This window comes from Tachypleus tridentatus, chromosome 2 (assembly GCF_004210375.1).
Source record: "Tachypleus tridentatus isolate NWPU-2018 chromosome 2, ASM421037v1, whole genome shotgun sequence".
NCBI lineage: Eukaryota > Metazoa > Arthropoda > Merostomata > Xiphosura > Limulidae > Tachypleus > Tachypleus tridentatus.
This window is the reverse complement of record NC_134826.1, coordinates 141,931,274-141,954,215: the sequence shown is the minus strand read 5'-3', so window position 1 is coordinate 141,954,215 and position 22,942 is coordinate 141,931,274. Positions and strand designations below refer to the sequence as shown.

The following is a 22,942-nucleotide window of genomic DNA, read 5'->3' as shown; positions in this document are numbered from 1 at the left end:
TATGTCTGCAGACTTATAGTGCTAGAAATCGGGTTTCGATACTCGTGGTGGGCATGGTACAGATATTGTGTAGTGTTTTTTTTAAAATTTAGACACTCACAAAATTTCCAAAGCTAAACGTTCACTGTATTTTCTAAAATAGTACTTTATAATGTAAGCACGCTTTTAATCAATGCAGTATTATTTATATCTCTTTATTTTTCAAACGCTTTTTGCATTTGATGTTCACTCACAAGTTTCTTAAAACACTCTGCTTTTCTTCTTCTGTCACTTGAAATACACGGGGCAGATAAATACATACATACACACAGGTTAAACAAAAGTTCAGCCCAGATGAACTTCAGAGATAAATTTGTGTTTGATATTAAGATGTATATATATAATAAAATTTTCTTACACTTTATTTTTAAGTACGAGACGTCATCTATGATACAGTAGTGTTAATTGACTCTGTTAATTTCCTGTCAATAAACAAAGATTATCAATGAACAGAAGTCGACGTTGTCATCGGTATAAAGTGAGAGATTCTACTACTTTTGAAGCAAATGGTTTTAGAAATAGAGGAAATCGAAGTGTTAGAGAAAATGTTTCTTGTTACAGTTATAGTGAACCTGATAACGTGAAAAATAGGCTTTTTAGTAAAACGCGTCCGAACCATCCTGATAATACTGTTGCTGACACCAGAGTTAGGCCTAACGTTGAATCAACTTCCAAAATAAGATACAGATGCAGGCGCGGTGCAGGTTGTAATAAATCTAACGTTACCGATAAAACTTCCGTGTTTTCAGATATACCTGGCTTTTTTTACGATCACCAGAAAAAGAAGTATTTTCGCATTCTACCTGGTCATAATAACCACAACCCTTTAACTGTTGCTAACATCTATAAACAGGAATCTGTGAAAAATTGTAAATATTTTCATACCAAAAAAGCAGAAGAAGCTAACCCTCCTTTGTTAAATAACTTTGCTACGCGCCAGTTAGGATTAATTCAAGGAAAACGCGTTATATCAAACTTTATAGGAAACAAGATGTTAAAAATGAAAAATATAACCAGAGTCAAAATTGACAACTCTGCATTAGACTATCCTCTTACAGACTGTCGCTATCTTGTTGGTTTTCCAGATAAATCGACTATCCTTGGATCATGGTCTTTGGAAAAACAACCAGGAATCCTTATTCAATCTATTAACCTTGAAGATGCTCTGGAAGGTTTATTTGAAGAAAGCAGTGAAAATGGTAACCTGTTTGAAGGGAAAAATTGTGAAATTGTGAACATTCACCCCCACTACAGAGTAGCTGATATGTGTTGGACTGATATATCTACTGACCTTTCTTTTGTTCTTATAGTATGTACAGGCTGTGACGTAATAACACCAGCACTAAGCTGTGTTCAACTTCGTCCAGTTCGTCAGCTTTGTGGTAGTTCCAGTTCGGTCCTTCAAGACATGGATCAGTTGACTCAAACCTACGAATATCCTGGCATGGCCATATGGAGTTGTGCTTGGAACCGTGCAACTTTGCAAGTTGCCTTTGGAGTAGAAGGCTTGGCATATTGTAGACACATTGAAACTGGTGATACAAAAGACATCTTCACTGAGAAAGAAAATCTCTATTCACTGTGTTTTAGTAAAGATGGAAACATCTTGTTCGGTGGGAGCCACAAGGGAAACTTGATTTGTTCTGACCTTCGAGATTCAATACAAGATAAAGTGATATACAGCATGAATGTCGGGAGAGGACTGTCTTACATTCATTTATTGAATGGTGAGAATGGGTTGATTGCTAGTGGTTATGATGGAAAATTAGCACAGGTAGGCCTAATAACTGTTGTACTTGTATCTATTGATTTATCTTTGGATAAGTAGATGCTTTAAAAATTAATTCTGTTAACTGTGATACCAAGAAAACTTTACTTAAGTTTGTAACTATAACCAAAAAAAAATCTTTTAAAGAAACAAGTTTAAATCTATGTTTCTAAAGTTTTAACCTCTTGATGGATTGGACAAGGAAACTTGTGCTTCTCAGAAATCTGAGTTAAACTTCGTCTTTTCTCATGCATATAAAAAAAAAGTCCTGTCCTGAGGTGTTTCACTTTCTGTGAATTATGAACTGAGGTGGCTTCAGTTGGATTTCTTTTCAGTTTCATGACAGAATATGTAGTTTTTGTAGTTTTAAATCTATTACTTCTAATGCTGAAGTTTTTATTTCCTACTTGTTTATTTGAATTTTAAGCACCTGGATGGCTTTCACTCCACCCAGTTATTCTGGAGGTTTCATTAAAAAAGTTATATATGTGCCATGTGATTATTGTTTAGTGGATCAGTTACATTAACTAATGACAACAGTTTAACAACTAGTAAGTGAAAACGTCTTGTTTATTGGCTTGATATTTAGTAAAGAATTTTGCTTATAGATTATAGGTCTAGCTAATGTTTTATTTATATGTTATCAGTAAAAACAGATAACATTTTGTATGTTGTTAAACATAAACTACTCAGTTGGCTATCTATGTTGTGTCCATCATGGGTATTGACACCTTATTTTTAGATTTATAAGCTCACTGAGAGATAGGGTGCAGCATGTGAAGACCCTGTCTGTTTCATCATAAAAAATTTACAAGTTTTAAGTAAGCTGAATAAATAAACTGACATAGAGAAACATAAGGGTGCTTTGTTGTTTTAAAGAGTTAACACCAGGTGAAAATTGAAATTATGATAAGTTAGAAAAATTTCATGTGTTCAGATGTAGGTTAAACACAGGTTTATTTGTTTTAAATTACCAAGCGAAGTTGAAAACTGAAAAAGTTGGAGGTTTTTTGGTTTTTTTTACTGCTTAATTATTCGTGATGATGAGAAAATCCACTTGTAGAGAAAATTATATATGTAAAACTGACTGGTATGGGTAGAGAAAACACTATGTAGGGGAGCAAACAACGTTTCAACCTTCTTTGGTCATAGTGCTTTCTCTATCTATACTGTCTGTTTTTACATATATAATTTACTGTCTAATTGTTTATAATTACTGTATTTGCCCAAATACAATGTGTGCCTAATTTTGAAAGGTTAAACTGAAGGTAATTTGTTTTTTTTGCACATCAATTATACAAAATGTATTGAATGGTTTCCAAATACAGTAAACAACCATCTATACATTAAACTTTTTTGAAAATCTTTTCATGTCATTTTACAGGATTTATTAAAAGTTTTGTACGTGGTAATACACTAAGTTAATCATTCATCTTTGTGAAAATGTTCGTCATTACTAGAATTGTCACTACTGTCGGGTTTGTTTCCAATAATCTTACCCCATTCTCTTTGGTTACTTGTCCATACGTGGTTGTAGCTTCTAGTAATATACTTAACTGAATGTGTGCAAATATGCTGTACAGTCAGTTGTTTGGGAGGTATTTGGAGTGGAAAGTGTGTGCTATATTTGGGCAAGTATGGTGTTATATTTATACAACACATTAAGTGTGGACTTCAAGTGTGCAGTTCAGTGATTCTGCTATATTTATTGACAAGCATCTGCATTAGAGAAACATGTTTTGAACATAGAATCGTAATCTAAAATGTAGAAAAGTTTTGTGTGTACATTTGTTGTTTGTAAGTATTTGTTGTTTGTGTAGAGATCCTTACACTGTGTAACAAAGCAGCTTGTATGATAGTAAGTTACTGGGTTGATGTGTAACATTGTTAACACAAGCTGAAATACCCATTAACTGACGGGGAATGCTTAAACGTAATTCAAACAATATATCCAAGTAATAACATAACCATGAACTTTATGCCAAAATTTTAAAATTATAAAAAAAGTGTCTCCATAAGCAACATTAGCAGTTTGCTTGCAACAAATTAACGTCCTTCGAACATCCTGCATTTCACTAACCATGAGAAAGGGGTGGTTGTTTGAGAAATAGTCCAGCAACTTTTCTTACTTTGAACTTGAATCTCGTTAGAATATTCAACATTGTCTGGACCATCAACCTGCTAAGCTTGTTTGAGATTGACTCAATAGGTTAGCAGTGATTTACAAAATAGAAATAGGGCTAAGTTTGATTTTCACCCCCTTAGGATGTTCTCCGTAGTTCATAGTGTTTTCATACAAATTTTGGTGTAGATTTGCTGAGTATGTAATAGGCTCAGAGGTATTAATGTGCAAACAAACAGGTTTTGTTATGTCTAGATGTATACAGATATATGTAACTAACAACTCGTTGCCTTCAGTGGTTTAATGTACGACATACTTTTTTGTTAAGATGTAGTCTACAGTTTTTCTTTTTATCATTTGTGTAGCTGTTGTTCAGATAGCAACCTGATCTTGAGTTCTTTTTCAAGTTTCCTTCATTGACTGTACAACGTTTATTGTGCATAATCTTTACCTATTTAGATTTATAATATGTTAAGTTGTTACTGTTTCTTTCTGTCAAACTGTGTTTTTGGTTTAGTTTTAAAACATGGCTTCCCTTATTGTTCATAAAGTATTTTGGTTTATTAAGATGGTTGAAAAGAACAAACATTTTGAAGTGTTTAGTGTTAAGGCAGAATGTTTACATTTGTAATTACCATTATACTTTACTTAGGTATGTAGTGAACTTTAGTTATTGTACCAACTTATTATATTTGTCCCTCATTACACATTGTTATTAATTTCAGTACACTATAGTTACAACAGAAAGTGTTCGTACCCCTGTGTCCCAAGTAGATTTTTGCTCAAAACTTAAAAAGTATCGCAATTAGGATAATGAAAGTGTAGTATATTATAAATATTATACTAACACACATCTATATAAATGTTCATGTAAATTAAACGACAAATAAACTGTTTATAAACAAATAACCAAATATAGGAGGGGCAGAAAGTGTTCGTACATTTCAGAACGTGCGGAAAATCTGATATTTCTGTAAAAATTTTGTTTAGTTTGGTGAATAAACTACATTATACCATTCCATAACTAGACACTGGGTTTATAATTATTGGAATTTAGCCAGCAAAAAATGTACTTCCGGCAATTTAGCGCCGTCTCCATCATTTTCTGCTTGGTCATCATGGCGAACAGGAAACAACTGTCCAGTGATTTAAAATACCGAAATATTGTAAAATACAAGTCTCATGTTTCTCTTTCCGGTATTGCTACACAACTTAATGTGTCAAAATGTACTGTTCCAAACATAATTGCCAAGTTTAAGCTTACAGGATCAACTGCTAATCTCCCTCGTTCCGGACGCCCCACCAAAATTCCAGAGAGAACCAAGAGGAAGGTTCTCAGAGAAGTTAGTAGGAACCCTTGTTTAACATGTAATGACACACAGAAACTGGTAAGGGAAACTGGGATTGAAGTAAGCACCTCTACAGTTACGAACATGTTACACTCTTCTGGGTTCAAAGCATGCTGTCCTAGTAGAACTCCATATTTAAAGCCTGTTTATTTGGAAGCGTGATTGAGGTATGCAAGAAAGCATTTAGATAAACCCTTTACTTATTTGAAGAGTATTCTTTGGTCAGACAAGAATAAAATCGAGCTTTTCGGCCACAATGATGTTTGCTATATTTTGTGTAAGAAGGGGGAACAAAATCTTCTAAAGAACACCGTCCATACAGTTAAACACGGAGGTGGCTCGATCATGCTATGGGGTTCCTTCAGCTCTTCTGGTGTAGGCAGCCTTCACCGCATCAATGGAATGATGAAAAAAAAAGAGTACATTGATATATTAGGCACTTATATCAAGAATGATGCTCAGAATTTGCAGCTTGGGCGTCGTTGGATCTTCCAGCACAACAATGACCCTAAGCACGCATTGAAATATATGCAAGCCTGGTTACAGAGGAACCATATAAGCATTCTGGAGTGAACATTGCAGTCACCTGTCTCAACCCAATTGAAAACGTTTGGCATGAGTTGAAGACCAGGGTTCATCAGTGTCATCCGAAAAACTTGCAAGAGTTGGAGGCCTTCTGTAAAGAAGAACGGAAGAAAATACCAGTCAAGTACTGTCAAACGATCATGGAGGGCTATGAGGAGAGATTGTGCTAAGTAATTCACCTGAAAGGCTACACAACTGACCATTAAAGTAGACGCACGAACACTTTCTGTCCCTCCTATGTTTGGTTATTTGTTTATAAACAGTTTATTTGTCATTCAGTTTACATAGAATTTTATGTAGATGTGTGTTAGTATAATATTTATAATATACTCTACTTTCATTATCATAATCGTGATACTTTTTAAGTTATGAGGAAAAAACTACTCACGACGCAGGGGTACGAACACTTTCTGTCGTAAATGTACATATTTAAATATTATTTAATTAGCTGGTTGAAAGTTAATTTGAAAAGTTTGTCCATTTATTGTGATATGAAGATAAAATATTGTATGATACGACATCCTGCATTGCTCCATTTCTGTCTTTGTTAAGTCAGAATTCGTTTTTGGGACTTAAAGATAAATAAATGCATTCTAATCATTACACAGCTTTTGTTTGTATGAATTGTTTTAAGACTCTTATGTCATTCAGGTAGCCTTCTGCATAAAACTAGTTTTATTAGCTTTTAACTAATTTATGTGCACATTGTTTTTTAACTTTGATTAACTGTTATTGGTAATAACTTGGAACCACACATACTGTATTAACCTTAAAAACCTTGACCTAGTGCCTGTTGCAGAATTTTTCTATATAATATGTTTGAAATGCTACTCGGTTTATCATAAGAATTCCAAGTCTTACTTGTTAAACGATTTACTTCAGATAGATCTCCGCAATCGACAGGTGGTTTTCGATTATCCAGACCATAACAACAGCCACATGAAATTGCCCTTCAGTGTTGATGAAGGCTCTGGTGTGCTCTGCTCAGCCGGTCAGGATCGTATGACAAGGATTTGGAATCTCCATGATGGAAAACTTTTAAATGTGATATGTCCACAGTCTTCAGACTCTTTTCAGCCTTGGGTGTGGTACTCGGAATCATGGAAAAAGCCCTCTGGTGGTAGAAATTCAGGCTTGGTGATGGTATCAGGTGTGGACTTGGAAGTCTACAAAACATGTTAAGAGTCTCTTTCAAGTAAATTGAGATATTAAACTAGGACGTAAACTCTCTGTAACACCCACTTGTTTGATCAAATTTTTCATTAAATCAGAAATTCGTTACCATTTGATTGCTTTATAAAATAATAAAGTAAATTTTGAAATTTGAAACCAATAATAGCTTAATACTTGAAATATATAACATTACTGTATAATTCAAAATATGCACACCTACACTGAAATCTGTTCAGAAATGAGGATTTGAAAATCTATTGTTTTATGTTTTAATAAACTCAGTTACAGTAAATATCACATTAGTGTTTTTGTTTTTTCTTATATAAATTATCCATATGGAGAGCATATGTAGCAGAACTGAACATTTTTATATTTCAAGTGGTTTGTCTAATGTAAACTTAATCTTCAGATGAGTAAGATCAATATACCAATTATGCAGAAAACTGACATTTGCCAGTTTAGGAAGTACAATTTTCTCGGTGTTGGATGTAAACTTTATTCACCAGACTGAAGTTATTACACTGTATAGAAAAACTAGTATAGAAGGTTACATGATAATTTGAGTTTTTGTTTGGTATGGGTGTTGGAATGGTATTACTTTAAGAAGTGTGTTTTGTTGGGATATGTTTTGTGAAGTTTCTAAAATTCTTCTTAATGCACCTATTGGATTCCTCAGCTTTCATCTTCAGAAGTAGATACAGAGAGCATTTGTTTTTAAATTTTGTGTAAAACAACACAAGGGTTAGCTGTCCCTAATTTAGAAGGAAGGCAACTAGTCATCACACCCACCACAAACTCTTGGCTTACTTTTTTACCCACGAATAGTGGGATTGACTGTAACATTGTAATGCTTCCAAGACTGAAAAGGGTGAGTTTGTTTGGTGTGACAGGGATTTAAACCTGCGACCCTTAGATTAAGGGTTGAGCATCCCAACTACTTGGCCATGCCAGGCTGTGGAGACACTGAATATTTCAGTTTGAATGAAATTATGGATTAGTGCAATTACAAGTTAAACCTAATTTTGTATTTTAATTACGGTGTTAATCCATCATCAGCGAAAATGAAATATCTGTTTCACCGGGACACATCCAAAAACTTGTTTCTTTTATACCTTGTTCAATCTACCTAGCTTATGGATATGTGGTGTATGCATATCAGTTATTTATAATTATTTTAATACATGTTAAAGCATTTAGGGTAAGTAAGAATATATTAAAAACAGGTACAACGTTTCAATCACTGGTGGAATCATTGTCAAGTACACGTTTTTATCCCTAAAGAATCTGTAGGTCTATTAGCGCCATCTCCTGGCCATTATGGAAAGTGTAAAGTTTGTTTCTTGAATTTCGCACAAAACTACACAAGAGGTGTCTGTGCTAGCCGTCCCTAATTTAGCAGTGTAAGACTTAACCACCTGGCCATACCGGACCATGGAGGCACTGAATTGTACTTTAGTTTTAGCGACCTCTGTTTGGCTCAGCATAAATTAGATATAAATTTATTAGTATGATTAATATTTTTAAATAGTGACCTAGTATTCTTTATATTCTTGTGATTTAGCGGAAACATTGATAGCTTTTTGAAAACGTTAAAAAGCCGTGATTCAATTTAAGTTTTAGCTACTAGATGGCACCACATCCAAATTGCAAGGTAAATATTTTCTCCAATTTTAACACCGGTTTAGCCTAGCTACAATACGAAAATGAATAAAACAAACTACGGAAATTCACTATTTTATTCCAAAATGGTTACTTATCCTTGGAAACGCCAAACACATTTTCATGCGATATTACTATTATATATTACTTAAGGTTAAAAACGACATTTTCTGGAACAGAGTCAACTTGTATAAAAGTGTTAGCGGAATAGCCGGGGGGGGGGACAGGGTGCCCCACATTAACACTAGATTTGATATTATTTGTATGTCTTTCTCTAGTTAAGAACGAGCTAAGTCGAGACTGTTTAAATTGCTTACCGTGAAGAACCTTAAGGAGACAAAGGCTACAGAAGAAATATATTTGGGAACCAATCGTATGGTTATGCGTAGGTACCACAGATTTATATAATATATTACCTAGCGGTCAGGGCACTTATTCTGAAATCTGTGAGGTCGCTGGTTCGAATACCATTACCAAACATGTTCATACTTTCAGCCGTGAGGTCGTTATGAAGTGACGGTCAATCCGCTGTTCGATCAGAGCATCTCAAACGTTGGTTGCAGTAGATGATAAATAGCTTTGTGCAGAAAGCGAGGAATTAATGAACAATAGAGTGGAGTTATCATTTTATTTATTGTTGTTATTGCATGTTTTAATTCGGTGTGTTAGTTCTTTATAAGGAATATAAGAACTCTGTTCACTGGTAGTACCATAAGAACCGTCGGCTTCGAAGGTTGATAAGAATTTGAAACAAGAAGAAATAAAACTGAAATTAATAAATACGTTTTTAATCAGCTCAGAGTGACGTACTTTAGTAGTTGTAACACTTCTAATAGCATCTAAATTCCGTCGCGCCAAACATGCTCGCCCTTTCAGCCGTGGGGGCGTTATAATGTTACGGTCAATCCCACTATTCGTTGTTAAAGAGTAGTCCAAGAGTTGGCGGTGGGTGGTGATGACTATCTGCCTTCCCCCTAGTCCTACACTGCTAAATTAGGGACGGCTAGCACAGACAGCCCTCGAGTAGCTTTGTGCGAAATTCAAAAACAAACAAAAGCATTTAAATCAATGGGGTTCAAGAGGTTGGCATACACGGTAGGAATTGAAATTGGTCCACGATCCCAACGACATCAGACTAGACTAAGGAAAAAGAGCCAGTGAGTTTCCAGGATGATTAGTGAAGTAATAAGGGGCTCAATAGATAATTATTGCTAAGTCGTAGCGGTTGTACACTAACAACAATTTGATACATTTTAAAGCCCCAGACACACAAATACTTAGATTAGAGGCCCGCCATGGCCAGGTGGGTTAAGGCGTTGGACTCGTAATCTGAGAGTCGCGGGTTCGTATCCCCGTCGCACCAAACATGCTAGCCCTTTCAGCCGTGGGGGCGTTATAATATGACGGTCAATCCCACTATTCGTTGGTAAAAGAGTAGCCCAAGAGTTGGCGGTGGGTGGTGATGACTAGCTGCCTTCCCTCTAGTCTTACACTGCTAAATTAGGGACGGATAGCGCAGATAGTACTCGTGTAGCTTTGCACGAAATTCCCAAAACCAAAACTTAGATCAGCTAATTGAATGGACTTTAACTGACGTCATAGAGTGACTGTGGTAAAGAACATATCCTCAGTTAAATGGAATAAGGAGAGGAAAAGTAAAAGTGCAGATCGATTACCCTCGTTGGTAGAGCCAAAATCTGCATGAAGACAATTCAAGTGTTGAAGTGAAGATGAAAGCACATTAAGTGAGACATCTTTCCAACACAATTCCTGAGTAACAATATCAGTGACTGATGTGTAAAAATAGAACAAGTTGGGTCAAGGTCAGTTTGCGTTTGGATACTACAAAATATTTACAGTTAACTGCAGTGAAGTGAAAACCTCCCTCCTCGGAGTCCATTGAATCAGGTTATCCTAACAGTCACTGGAAGGATATTCGGACAAAGACCATATTCATTGGACCATTGGCGCGACGTCGCTCCGTCATCTGTGAATATGTTAGTTGAATGATAATGCTTTAAAATTCTGGTGAGTTCGAAGACCATGATGTTGAATAAAGTCGGACGGGTTTGAAGCCCTATGGAACACCACTGTACAGATATTTAACAGTAGATTGTACACACCCCAATTTCCAGGGGGTTGTATAACAAGCGCAGCGTAAAATTGGAGTTCTTATGAAAGCTCTCGGTCCACAGAGTATCAGAAGTTCTCTGCTATCTAAAAATAAGGTAAGAGCAACTCCCTTATTGGTAAGAACACTGGAGATTCGCTGTTGCAGTCGTGCATAGCAGTTGTTTACAGCAGAGCTACATAACGGAATATTTGCGTTCTGTCTACCGCGGAAAATCGAATCCCGAATTTTAGCTTTGTAAGTGCGGAAGCTCACAGCTGGTCACTGGTGAATAGCTGCACAGTTAATAGTACTTTGACATGGATGAAACCACTCTGATTCAGAGAAAGCTGAGAAGCAAAGAATTATAGCAACAGAGAGTCTGTTATGGTGGCCTAAAAGGTACACGCGTTTCAAACATTTAAATAGTATATCTGTTACGTAATCTACACTAACAAATTATTTACATAATTCTAGGACTAAAATCTTCATGTAAAATGATACTACACTTGTTTATGATTTCTAAAGATTGTGTAATTGACACTGACACAGCAGTATGCCTGAAAGCTTATGACGCTAAAAATCAGCTTTCGATACCTGTGATTGGCACACCACAGGGGCCCGGCATGGCCAAGTGTGTTAAGGCGTTCGACTCGTAATCCGAGGATCGCGGGTTTGAATCCCGGTCGCACCAAACATGCTCGCCCTTTCAGCCGTGGGGGCGTTATAATTTAACGGTCAATCCCACTATTCGTTGGTAAAAGAGTAGCCCAAGAGTTGGCGGTGAGTGGTGATGACTAGCTGCCTTTCCATCTAGTTTTACACTGCTAAATTAGGGACGGCTAGCGCAGATAGCTTTGCAAACAAATGCAATCCTGTTAAGTATAAAGTTAAGCAATGGACTATCTAGTGTGCTTGTTTGTTTTGAATTTCGCGCAAAGCTACGTGAGGGCTGTCTGCGTTAGCTGCCCCTTGTTTAGCAGTGTGAGACTAGAGGGAAGAGCAACTTGAGCTGTTGCTTTACCAACCAATAGTAGGATTGGTAGTAAGATTATAACGCCCACACGCCTGAAAGGGGCGAGCTTGTTCGGTGTGACGAGGATTCGAACCCGCCGTGCCACTTAAAAGAAAACAAACAAATCGTTTTATGATCTATATTATTATGGCAGTTCTTGCCATATGTTTGTTGATTCGTTAGCTTCATGTTTATCTGCAAAATTTACAGCAAGTTTTACATTTCTGCGTGTCAGACCAACGTAAGTTAGGTCACGGTTACATGAAACTATATCTTCCTATTGTAAATTGATTTTAATGTCGATAACAAAATGCCTTGATTTATAAAGAGGAGAAAATATTACGTTACAACCAATGTGATTTTTTAATATATTACCTGCCTGTGACCCCAGAGGCTCAGCAATAAACCGGGTTTCGATACCAGTGGTTGGTTTATAGTCTTGTGCATAAGTACAAACAAACCTATATATGTGGAAATACTGAGTATATGGCAAGCATATCTACGCATTATCCATATGTCATCTGGTACGTCACCTTTAGTGTATTGTGCTTTCATGAAATAGCTCTGAGTTATTTTATGGTTACATATTTTATGGATTCATTTTTGATATTAAGGCAGTTGGAAACACTACACAATGAACTAATAAAATCATCCATGATTTTACCTGTAGATGGAGTTAGGTTGGATGAGGACGGACTATTTTTATTGGTTAAGTTCAAAGAATTGTTGCAATTCTGCCAGAATATTTTATGCTCTTGGAACACTGTGCTTTACTTACAACAATGTTTGTTTTGTTTTGAATTTCGCGAGAGAGCTACACGAGAGCTGTCTTCGCTTGCCGTCTCTAATTTAGCAGTGTAAAACTAGAGGGAAAGCAGCTAGTCATCACGATCCACCGCTAATTGTGGACCTACTATCTTACCAACGAATAGGGGGATTGGCCGTCACATTATAATGTCCCCACGGCTGAAAGATCGAGCATGTTTGGTGTGACAGGAACTCGAATCCCCGGATTATGAATCAAGTGCCTTAACCACCTGGCCATGCGGGGCGAAGCTTAAATAGTTTTAAAAAATTATAGTAATCTTAAATGTTCAGGTTTTTTTTTTTTTTGGGAAATGAATTTTATTTGTATTGAAAAAAACTAGTGTAGATTTATTTCACGTGAAACCTTTTGCAAAATAATTATAAAGTATTTACATACAGTAAAATTACAAAGCTTCGCTTCATAAAAAATTACAAGACGATGATACGTAATCCCTGACAACTTTAAAAAAATTTAAGCTTTTAAATTATTGACATGCTTATATTATAAAAAGAACAAAATTATTGTTATGTCTACTTTAAGACTTTCATAGTTATGTTTAGTTCAGAATTCCGTTTTTATGCCATGTCACAGTCAAGGCTTTTATTTTCACGTTACGTATATAGGTTGAGAATCTCGTGTTAATGTTATATTTTATGTAAGCTAGGGCTCGTTATAATGTTATACTACAGTATTATTATTACATTCTTATTGTTGAATAAGTTACCATTATTAGTTGGTAGTAGTACGTATCAGTGTGAGATAACAGTATTATTATTACATTCTTATTGTTGAATAAGTTACCATTATTAGTTGGTAGTAGTACGTATTAGTGTGAGACTACAGTATTATTATTACATTTTTATTGTTGAATAAGTTACCATTATTAGTTGGTAGTAGTACGTATCAGTGTGAGATTACAGAATTATTATTACATTCTTATTGTTGAATAAGTTACCATTATTAGTTGGTAGTAGTACGTATCAGTGTGAGATTACAGTATTATTATTACATTCTTATTGTTGAATAAGTTACCATTATTAGTTGGTAGTGGTACGTATCAGTGTGAGATTACAGAATTATTATTTCATTCTTATTGTTGAATAAGTTACCATTATTAGTTGGTAGTAGTACGTATCAGTGTGAGATTACAGAATTATTATTACATTCTTATTGTTGAATAAGTTACCATTATTAGTTGGTAGTAGTACGTATCAGTGTGAGACTACAATATTATTATTACATTCTTATTGTTGAATAAGTTACCATTATTAGTTGGTAGTAGTACGTATCAGTGTGAGATTACAGTATTATTATTACATTCTTATTGTTGAATAAGTTACCATTATTAGTTGGTAGTAGTACGTATCAGTGTGAGATTACAGAATTATTATTACATTCTTATTGTTGAATAAGTTATCGTTATTAGTTGGTAGTAGTACGTATCAGTGTGAGATTACAGTATTATTATTACATTCTTATTGTTGAATAAGTTACCGTTATTAGTTGGTAGTAGTACGTATCAGTGTGAGATTACAGTATTATTATTACATTCTTATTGTTGAATAGGTTACCGTTATTAGTTGGTAGTAGTACGTATCAGACAGTGTGAGATTACAGTATTATTATTACATTCTTATTGTTGAATAGGTTACCGTTATTAGTTGGTAGTAGTACGTATCAGACAGTGTGAGATTACAGTATTATTATTACATTCTTATTGTTGAATAAGTTACCGTTATTAGTTGGTAGTAGTACGTATCAGACAGTGTGAGATTACAGTATTATTATTACATTCTTATTGTTGAATAAGTTACCGTTATTAGTTGGTAGTAGTACGTATCAGACAGTGTGAGATTACAGTATTATTATTACATTCTTATTGTTGAATAAGTTACTGTTATTAGTTGGTAGTAGTACGTATCAGTGTGAGATTACAGAATTATTATTACATTCTTATTGTTGAATAAGTTACTGTTATTAGTTGGTAGTCGTACGTATCAGTGTGAGATTACAGAATTATTATTACATTCTTATTGTTGAATAAGTTACCGTTATTAGTTGGTAGTAGTACGTATCAGTGTGAGATTACAGTATTATTATTACATTCTTATTGTTGAATAAGTTACCGTTATTAGTTGGTAGTAGTACGTATCAGACAGTGTGAGATTACAGTATTATTATTACATTCTTATTGTTGAATAAGTTACCGTTATTAGTTGGTAGTAGTACGTATCAGACAGTGTGAGATTACAGTATTATTATTACATTCTTATTGTTGAATAAGTTACCGTTATTAGTTGGTAGTAGTACGTATCAGACAGTGTAAGATTACTGTATTATTATTACATTCTTATTGTTGAATAAGTTACCGTTATTAGTTGGTAGTAGTACGTATCAGTGTGAGATTACAGTATTATTATTACATTCTTATTGTTGAATAAGTTACCGTTATTAGTTGGTAATAGTACGTATCAGACAGTGTGAGATTACAGTATTATTATTACATTCTTATTGTTGAATAAGTTACCGTTATTGGTTGGTAGTAGTACGTATCAGACAGTGTAAGATTACAGTATTATTATTACATTCTTATTGTTGAATAAGTTACCGTTATTAGTTGGTAGTAGTACGTATCAGACAGTGTGAGATTACAGAATTATTATTACATTCTTATTGTTGAATAAGTTACCGTTATTAGTTGGTAGTAGTACGTATCAGACAGTGTGAGATTACAGTATTATTATTACATTGTTATTGTTGAATAAGTTACCATTATTAGTTGGTAGTAGTACGTATCAGTGTGAGATTACAGTATTATTATTACATTCTTATTGTTGAATAAGTTACCGTTATTAGTTGGTAGTAGTACGTATCAGTGTGAGATTACAGTATTATTATTACATTCTTATTGTTGAATAAGTTACCGTTATTAGCTGGTAGTAGTACGTATCAGACAGTGTGAGATTACGATTACAGTATTAATCACATTAAACACTCCCCGTACTACACCAAGTTCCAAGTAACTTTTATTATTATTCATGTTTTATCTTCCATACAGTTCTAGATTGTATCGTTCACATGTTTATTTCGTCATTCAAATTTTACTATGGAGAATATGAACACAACTGACATCACTTGGAAAGATAATTTACATTGAACATTTTTTACCTTCATAATTTTCAGAGATATAATCGAGTTTTTGAGAAACATTGAATATCATAGCCTTTACTAACAGCGTTACTAGGTTTAAAATCATGAGTTCCTGAAAGTTGAAATACCGCCTGATTAATGTGCAGTTTACTGTATTGCCGAGAAACACACATGGCAATCAAAATAATTATTTTTTTAGCCTGAAGATAAAAGCACTAAACTAACATCTGCGGGAACATTCGCACACACACGTACGTACATTATATCAAACATAGTAACAATAGAATTAGTTGTTCCGGTTCAGTCCTCTAGTGTCGAACCTGCACAGCGCAGACTAGCGGAAGTTTGGAAACAAACAATCAGGTGACTGCCGCGTGCACTGATGTGTGATATTATAATCTAATGTGGGCGTAGTGGAATAAACTGTAAGTTACATATTATATAATTCTTCATACCATATCTCGTATTACACTTACTCCATTTTGTCTTCTTTCAAAGTTTCGCTGATCCATCGTGCCTATTATTGACACCAGAGGGCTGAAACGACTGCTAAAGCCACACAGATGTGACGTATATATAAACATGTAATTTCCTTCATGTCCCAAGTGAACATCAGAATTACAGTGAAAACATACACGTTGTTTTTATTACAAATTACAACAACATATAAAATTACTATTTTTTTATAATTTATACTAATCACGTTTTTCTTTAAAGGATTGCCACGAAGTTTAGTTACAGCTACCTCTAAATAGAAACACTGTTCATGTTTGATTTCATATTTAAGATACAGATCATCCAACGTATAACAGCTTACAAAACTATATTTTCAATTGAAAAACGCGATATGTATTTGATGCTTAAATTTCAATAATGTTGTAACTTACACACACACTTGAAAAGTATTTTTCTCTCTTAAAAACCCTGGTGGTAGAAAAATCAAAACAACAGCACACGAATGGAAAGTTAAAACCTCTTACTTTCGATATACAACATTATTTAAAGTAACGGATAACACACTGCTAGTGATATTAAAATTTCAACATGTCTAATTCACTCGTATTACGTATGTCAGTTTCGTTCTCCAAATAACTTTCATTTATCGAGTGATTTCTTTATTTAAAACACAACGAAACAAGTTTTCAAGCCCTTAAGTTTAATCAACATTTCAGTGTTCCATGTTCCTAGCTTACAAAAGAAAAAAAATATAACACCAACGTCTTTTTAATTTTTTGTTTGTAAATAACCACAAAGCTACACAATGGGCTATATGTGCTCTGCCCATTACGGGTATCCAAACCCGGGTTTAGCGTTGTAAGTCCGCAGACATACCGTTGTGCTACTTCGGGGGGGGGGGGCTTTGGATTTTGAGAAATAGCAAAAAAAAAACAAAACAGTTTCGGTCAAATTCTTGGGCACATTTATGGTATGCAGTTATTATTTCATGGGGCCTGGCATGGCCAGGTGGTTAGTTCGTTCGACTCGTAATCTGAGGATCGCAGGTTCGAATTCCCATCACACTAAACACGTTCGTTCTTTCAGTCGAAGGGACGTTATTATGAGACAGTCAATCTCAATATTTGTTGGTAAAAGAATAGTCCAAGAGTTGGTGCTTATGACTAGCTGCCTTCCCTATTCATTGCAACTGCTAAATTAAGGTTTTGTTTTGCATTTCGCGCAAAGCTACACGAGCGCTATCTGCGCTAGCCATCCCTAATTTAGCAATGTAATACTAGAGGAAGGCAGCTTGTAATCACCACCCACCGCCGACTCTTGGGCTACTCATTTACCAATGAATAGTAGAATTGACCGTCACATTATAACGCCCCACGGCTGAAAGGGCGAGCATGTTTGGTGTGACAGGAACTCGAATCCCGGATTATGAATCAAGTGCCTTAACCACCTGGCCATGCGGGCGAAGCTTAAATAGTTTTAAAAATTATAGTAATCTTAAATGTTCAGGTTTTTTTTTATTGGGAAATGAATTTTATTTGTATTGAAAAAACTAGTGTAGATTTATTTCACGTGAAACCTTTAGCAAAATAATTATAAAGTATTTACATACAGTAAAATAACAAAACTTCGCTTCATAAAAAAATACAAGACGATGATACGTAATCTCTGACAACTTTAAAAAAAATTTAAGCTTTTAAATTATTGACATGCTTATATTATAAAAAGAACAAAATTATTGTTATGTCTACTTTAAGACTTTCATAGTTATGTTTAGTTCAGAATTCCGTTTTTATGCCATGTTACAGTCAAGGCTTTTATTTTGACGTTACGTATATAGGTTGAGAATCTCGTGTTAATGTTATATTTTATGTAAGCTAGGGCTCGTTATAATGTTATACTACAGTATTATTATTACATTCTTATTGTTGAATAAGTTACCATTATTAGTTGGTAGTAGTACGTATCAGTGTGAGATAACAGTATTATTATTACATTCTTATTGTTGAATAAGTTACCATTATTAGTTGGTAGTAGTACGTATCAGTGTGAGACTACAGTATTATTATTACATTTTTATTGTTGAATAAGTTACCATTATTAGTTGGTAGTAGTACGTATCAGTGTGAGACTACAGTATTATTATTACATTCTTATTGTTGAATAAGTTACCGTTATTAGTTGGTAGTAGTACGTATCAGACAGTGTGAGATTACAGTATTATTATTACATTCTTATTGTTGAATAAGTTACCATTATTAGTTGGTAGTAGTACGTATCAGACAGTGTGAGATTACAGTATTATTATTACATTCTTATTGTTGAATAAGTTACCGTTATTAGTTGGTAGTAGTACGTATCAGTGTGAGACTACAGTATTATTATTACATTCTTATTGTTGAATAAGTTACCATTATTAGTTGGTAGTAGTACGTATCAGTGTGAGATAACAGTATTATTATTACATTCTTATTGTTGAATAAGTTACCATTATTAGTTGGTAGTAGTACGTATCAGTGTGAGACTACAGTATTATTATTACATTCTTATTGTTGAATAAGTTACCATTATTAGTTGGTAGTAGTACGTATCAGTGTGAGATTACAGTATTATTATTACATTCTTATTGTTGAATAAGTTACCGTTATTAGTTGGTAGTAGTACGTATCAGTGTGAGATTACAGAATTATTATTACATTCTTATTGTTGAATAAGTTACCATTATTAGTTGGTAGTAGTACGTATCAGTGTGAGATTACAATATTATTATTACCTTCTTATTGTTGAATAAGTTACCATTATTAGTTGGTAGTAGTACGTATCAGTGTGAGATTACAGAATTATTATTTCATTCTTATTGTTGAATAAGTTACCATTATTAGTTGGTAGTAGTACGTATCAGTGTGACATAACAGTATTATTATTACATTCTTATTGTTGAATAAGCTACCGTTATTAGTTGGTAGTAGTACGTATCAGTGTGAGAATACAGAATTATTATTACATTCTTATTGTTGAATAAGTTACCATTATTAGTTGGTAGTGGTACGTATCAGTGTGAGATTACAGTATTATTATTACATTCTTATTGTTGAATAAGCTACCGTTATTAGTTGGTAGTAGTACGTATCAGTGTGAGATTACAGAATTATTATTACATTCTTATTGTTGAATAAGTTACCATTATTAGTTGGTAGTAGTACGTATCGGTGTGAGATTACAGTATTATTATTACATTCTTATTGTTGAATAAGTTACCATTATTAGTTGGTAGTAGTACGTATCAGTGTGAGATTACAGAATTATTATTACATTATTATTGTTGAATAAGTTACCATTATTAGTTGATAGTAGTACGTATCAGTGTGAGATTACAGAATTATTATTACATTCTTATTGTTGAATAAGTTACCGTTATTAGTTGGTAGTAGTACGTATCAGTGTGAGATTACAGTATTATTATTACATTCTTATTGTTGAATAAGTTACCGTTATTAGTTGGTAGTAGTACGTATCAGTGTGAGAATACAGAATTATTATTACATTCTTATTGTTGAATAAGTTACTGTTATTAGTTGGTAGTAGTACGTATCAGTGTGAGATTACAGTATTATTATTACATTCTTATTGTTGAATAAGTTACTGTTATTAGTTGGTAGTAGTACGTATCAGTGTGAGATTACAGAATTATTATTACATTCTTATTGTTGAATAAGTTACTGTTATTAGTTGGTAGTTGTACGTATCAGTGTGAGATTACAGAATTATTATTACATTCTTATTGTTGAATAAGTTACCGTTATTAGTTGGTAGTAGTACGTATCAGTGTGAGATTACAGTATTATTATTACATTCTTATTGTTGAATAAGTTACCGTTATTAGTTGGTAGTAGTACGTATCAGACAGTGTGAGATTACAGTATTATTATTACATTCTTATTGTTGAATAAGTTACCGTTATTAGTTGGTAGTAGTACGTATCAGACAGTGTGAGATTACAGTATTATTATTACATTCTTATTGTTGAATAAGTTACCGTTATTAGTTGGTAGTAGTACGTATCAGACAGTGTAAGATTACTGTATTATTATTACATTCTTATTGTTGAATAAGTTACCGTTATTAGTTGGTAGTAGTACGTATCAGTGTGAGTTTACAGTATTATTATTACATTCTTATTGTTGAATAAGTTACCGTTATTAGTTGGTAATAGTACGTATCAGACAGTGTGAGATTACAGTATTATTATTACATTCTTATTGTTGAATAAGTTACCGTTATTGGTTGGTAGTAGTACGTATCAGACAGTGTAAGATTACAGTATTATTATTACATTCTTATTGTTGAATAAGTTACCGTTATTAGTTGGTAGTAGTACGTATCAGACAGTGTGAGATTACAGAATTATTATTACATTCTTATTGTTGAATAAGTTACCGTTATTAGTTGGTAGTAGTACGTATCAGACAGTGTGAGATTACAGTATTATTATTACATTGTTATTGTTGAATAAGTTACCATTATTAGTTGGTAGTAGTACGTATCAGTGTGAGATAACAGTATTATTATTACATTCTTATTGTTGAATAAGTTACCGTTATTAGTTGGTAGTAGTACGTATCAGTGTGAGATTACAGTATTATTATTACATTCTTATTGTTGAATAAGTTACCGTTATTAGCTGGTAGTAGTACGTATCAGACAGTGTGAGATTACGATTACAGTATTAATCACATTAAACACTCCCCGTACTACACCAAGTTCCAAGTAACTTTTATTATTATTCATGTTTTATCTTCCATACAGTTCTAGATTGTATCGTTCACATGTTTATTTCGTCATTCAAATTTTACTATGGAGAATATGAACACAACTGACATCACTTGGAAAGATAATTTACATTGAACATTTTTTACCTTCATAATTTTCAGAGATATAATCGAGTTTTTGAGAAACATTGAATATCATAGCCTTTACTAACAGCGTTACTAGGTTTAAAATCATGAGTTCCTGAAAGTTGAAATACCGCCTGATTAATGTGCAGTTTACTGTATTGCCGAGAAACACACATGGCAATCAAAATAATTATTTTTTTTAGCCTGAAGATAAAAGCACTAAACTAACATCTGCGGGAACATTCGCACACACACGTACGTACATTATATCAAACATAGTAACAATAGAATTAGTTGTTCCGGTTCAGTCCTCTAGTGTCGAACCTGCACAGCGCAGACTAGCGGAAGTTTGGAAACAAACAATCAGGTGACTGCCGCGTGCACTGATGTGTGATATTATAATCTAATGTGGGCGTAGTGGAATAAACTGTAAGTTACATATTATATAATTCTTCATACCATATCTCGTATTACACTTACTCCATTTTGTCTTCTTTCAAAGTTTCGCTGATCCATCGTGCCTATTATTGACACCAGAGGGCTGAAACGACTGCTAAAGCCACACAGATGTGACGTATATATAAACATGTAATTTCCTTCATGTCCCAAGTGAACATCAGAATTACAGTGAAAACATACACGTTGTTTTATTACAAATTACAACAACATATAAAATTACTATTTTTTTATAATTTATACTAATCACGTTTTTCTTTAAAGGATTGCCACGAAGTTTAGTTACAGCTACCTCTAAATAGAAACACTGTTCATGTTTGATTTCATATTTAAGATACAGATCATCCAACGTATAACAGCTTACAAAACTATATTTTCAATTGAAAAACGCGATATGTATTTGATGCTTAAATTTCAATAATGTTGTAACTTACACACACACTTGAAAAGTATTTTTTTCTCTTAAAAACCCTGGTGGTAGAAAAATCAAAACAACAGCACACGAATGGAAAGTTAAAACCTCTTACTTTCGATATACAACATTATTTAAAGTAACGGATAACACACTGCTAGTGATATTAAAATTTCAACATGTCTAATTCACTCGTATTACGTATGTCAGTTTCGTTCTCCAAATAACTTTCATTTATCAGTGATTTCTTTATTTAAAACACAACGAAACAAGTTTTCAAGCCCTTAAGTTTAATCAACATTTCAGTGTTCCATGTTCCTAGCTTACAAAAGAAAAAAAATATAACACCAACGTCTTTTTAATTTTTTGTTTGTAAATAACCACAAAGCTACACAATGGGCTATATGTGCTCTGCCCATTACGGGTATCCAAACCCGGGTTTAGCGTTGTAAGTCCGCAGACATACCGTTGTGCTACTTCGGGGGGGGGGGGGCTTTGGATTTTGAAAATAGCAAAAAAAAACAAAACAGTTTCGGTCAAATTCTTGGGCACATTTATGGTATGCAGTTATTATTTCATGGGGCCTGGCATGGCCAGGTGGTTAGTTCGTTCGACTCGTAATCTGAGGATCGCAGGTTCGAATTCCCATCACACTAAACACGTTCGTTCTTTCAGTCGAAGGGACGTTATTATGAGACAGTCAATCTCAATATTTGTTGGTAAAAGAATAGTCCAAGAGTTGGTGCTTATGACTAGCTGCCTTCCCTATTCATTGCAACTGCTAAATTAAGGTTTTGTTTTGCATTTCGCGCAAAGCTACACGAGCGCTATCTGCGCTAGCCATCCCTAATTTAGCAATGTAATACTAGAGGGAAGGCAGCTTGTAATCACCACCCACCGCCGACTCTTGGGCTACTCATTTACCAATGAATAGTAGAATTGACCGTC

The 22,942-nt window shown here is 34.0% G+C and overlaps 1 protein-coding gene across 2 annotated transcripts; it reads left to right on the top strand.

The window, feature by feature from the left end:
• Positions 1–395: 395 nt before the first annotated feature.
• LOC143245257 (DDB1- and CUL4-associated factor 4-like) lies at positions 396–7,330 on the top strand. 2 transcript variants are annotated; one of them, XM_076491413.1, is made up of 2 exons: positions 396–1,813; positions 6,746–7,330. In XM_076491413.1, the coding sequence occupies exons 1-2, from the start codon at positions 485–487 to the stop codon at positions 7,043–7,045; spliced, it is 1,629 nt and encodes a 542-aa protein (XP_076347528.1). In that variant the 5' UTR covers positions 396–484; the 3' UTR covers positions 7,046–7,330. The 2 variants fall into 2 exon arrangements, with proteins under 2 accessions (XP_076347528.1, XP_076347529.1); XM_076491414.1 differs by having other exon boundaries at positions 433–1,766; positions 6,746–6,931.
• Positions 7,331–22,942: the final 15,612 nt, after the last annotated feature.

Bases quoted from the DNA above. Each gene is read 5' to 3' on its own strand.
- LOC143245257 (XM_076491413.1), top strand. From the start codon at position 485: ATGAACAGAAGTCGACGTTGTCATCGGTATAAAGTGAGAGATTCTACT. The intron at 1,814-6,745 runs GTAGGCCTAATA...GATTTACTTCAG, and splicing joins ATGATGGAAAATTAGCACAG to ATAGATCTCCGCAATCGACA.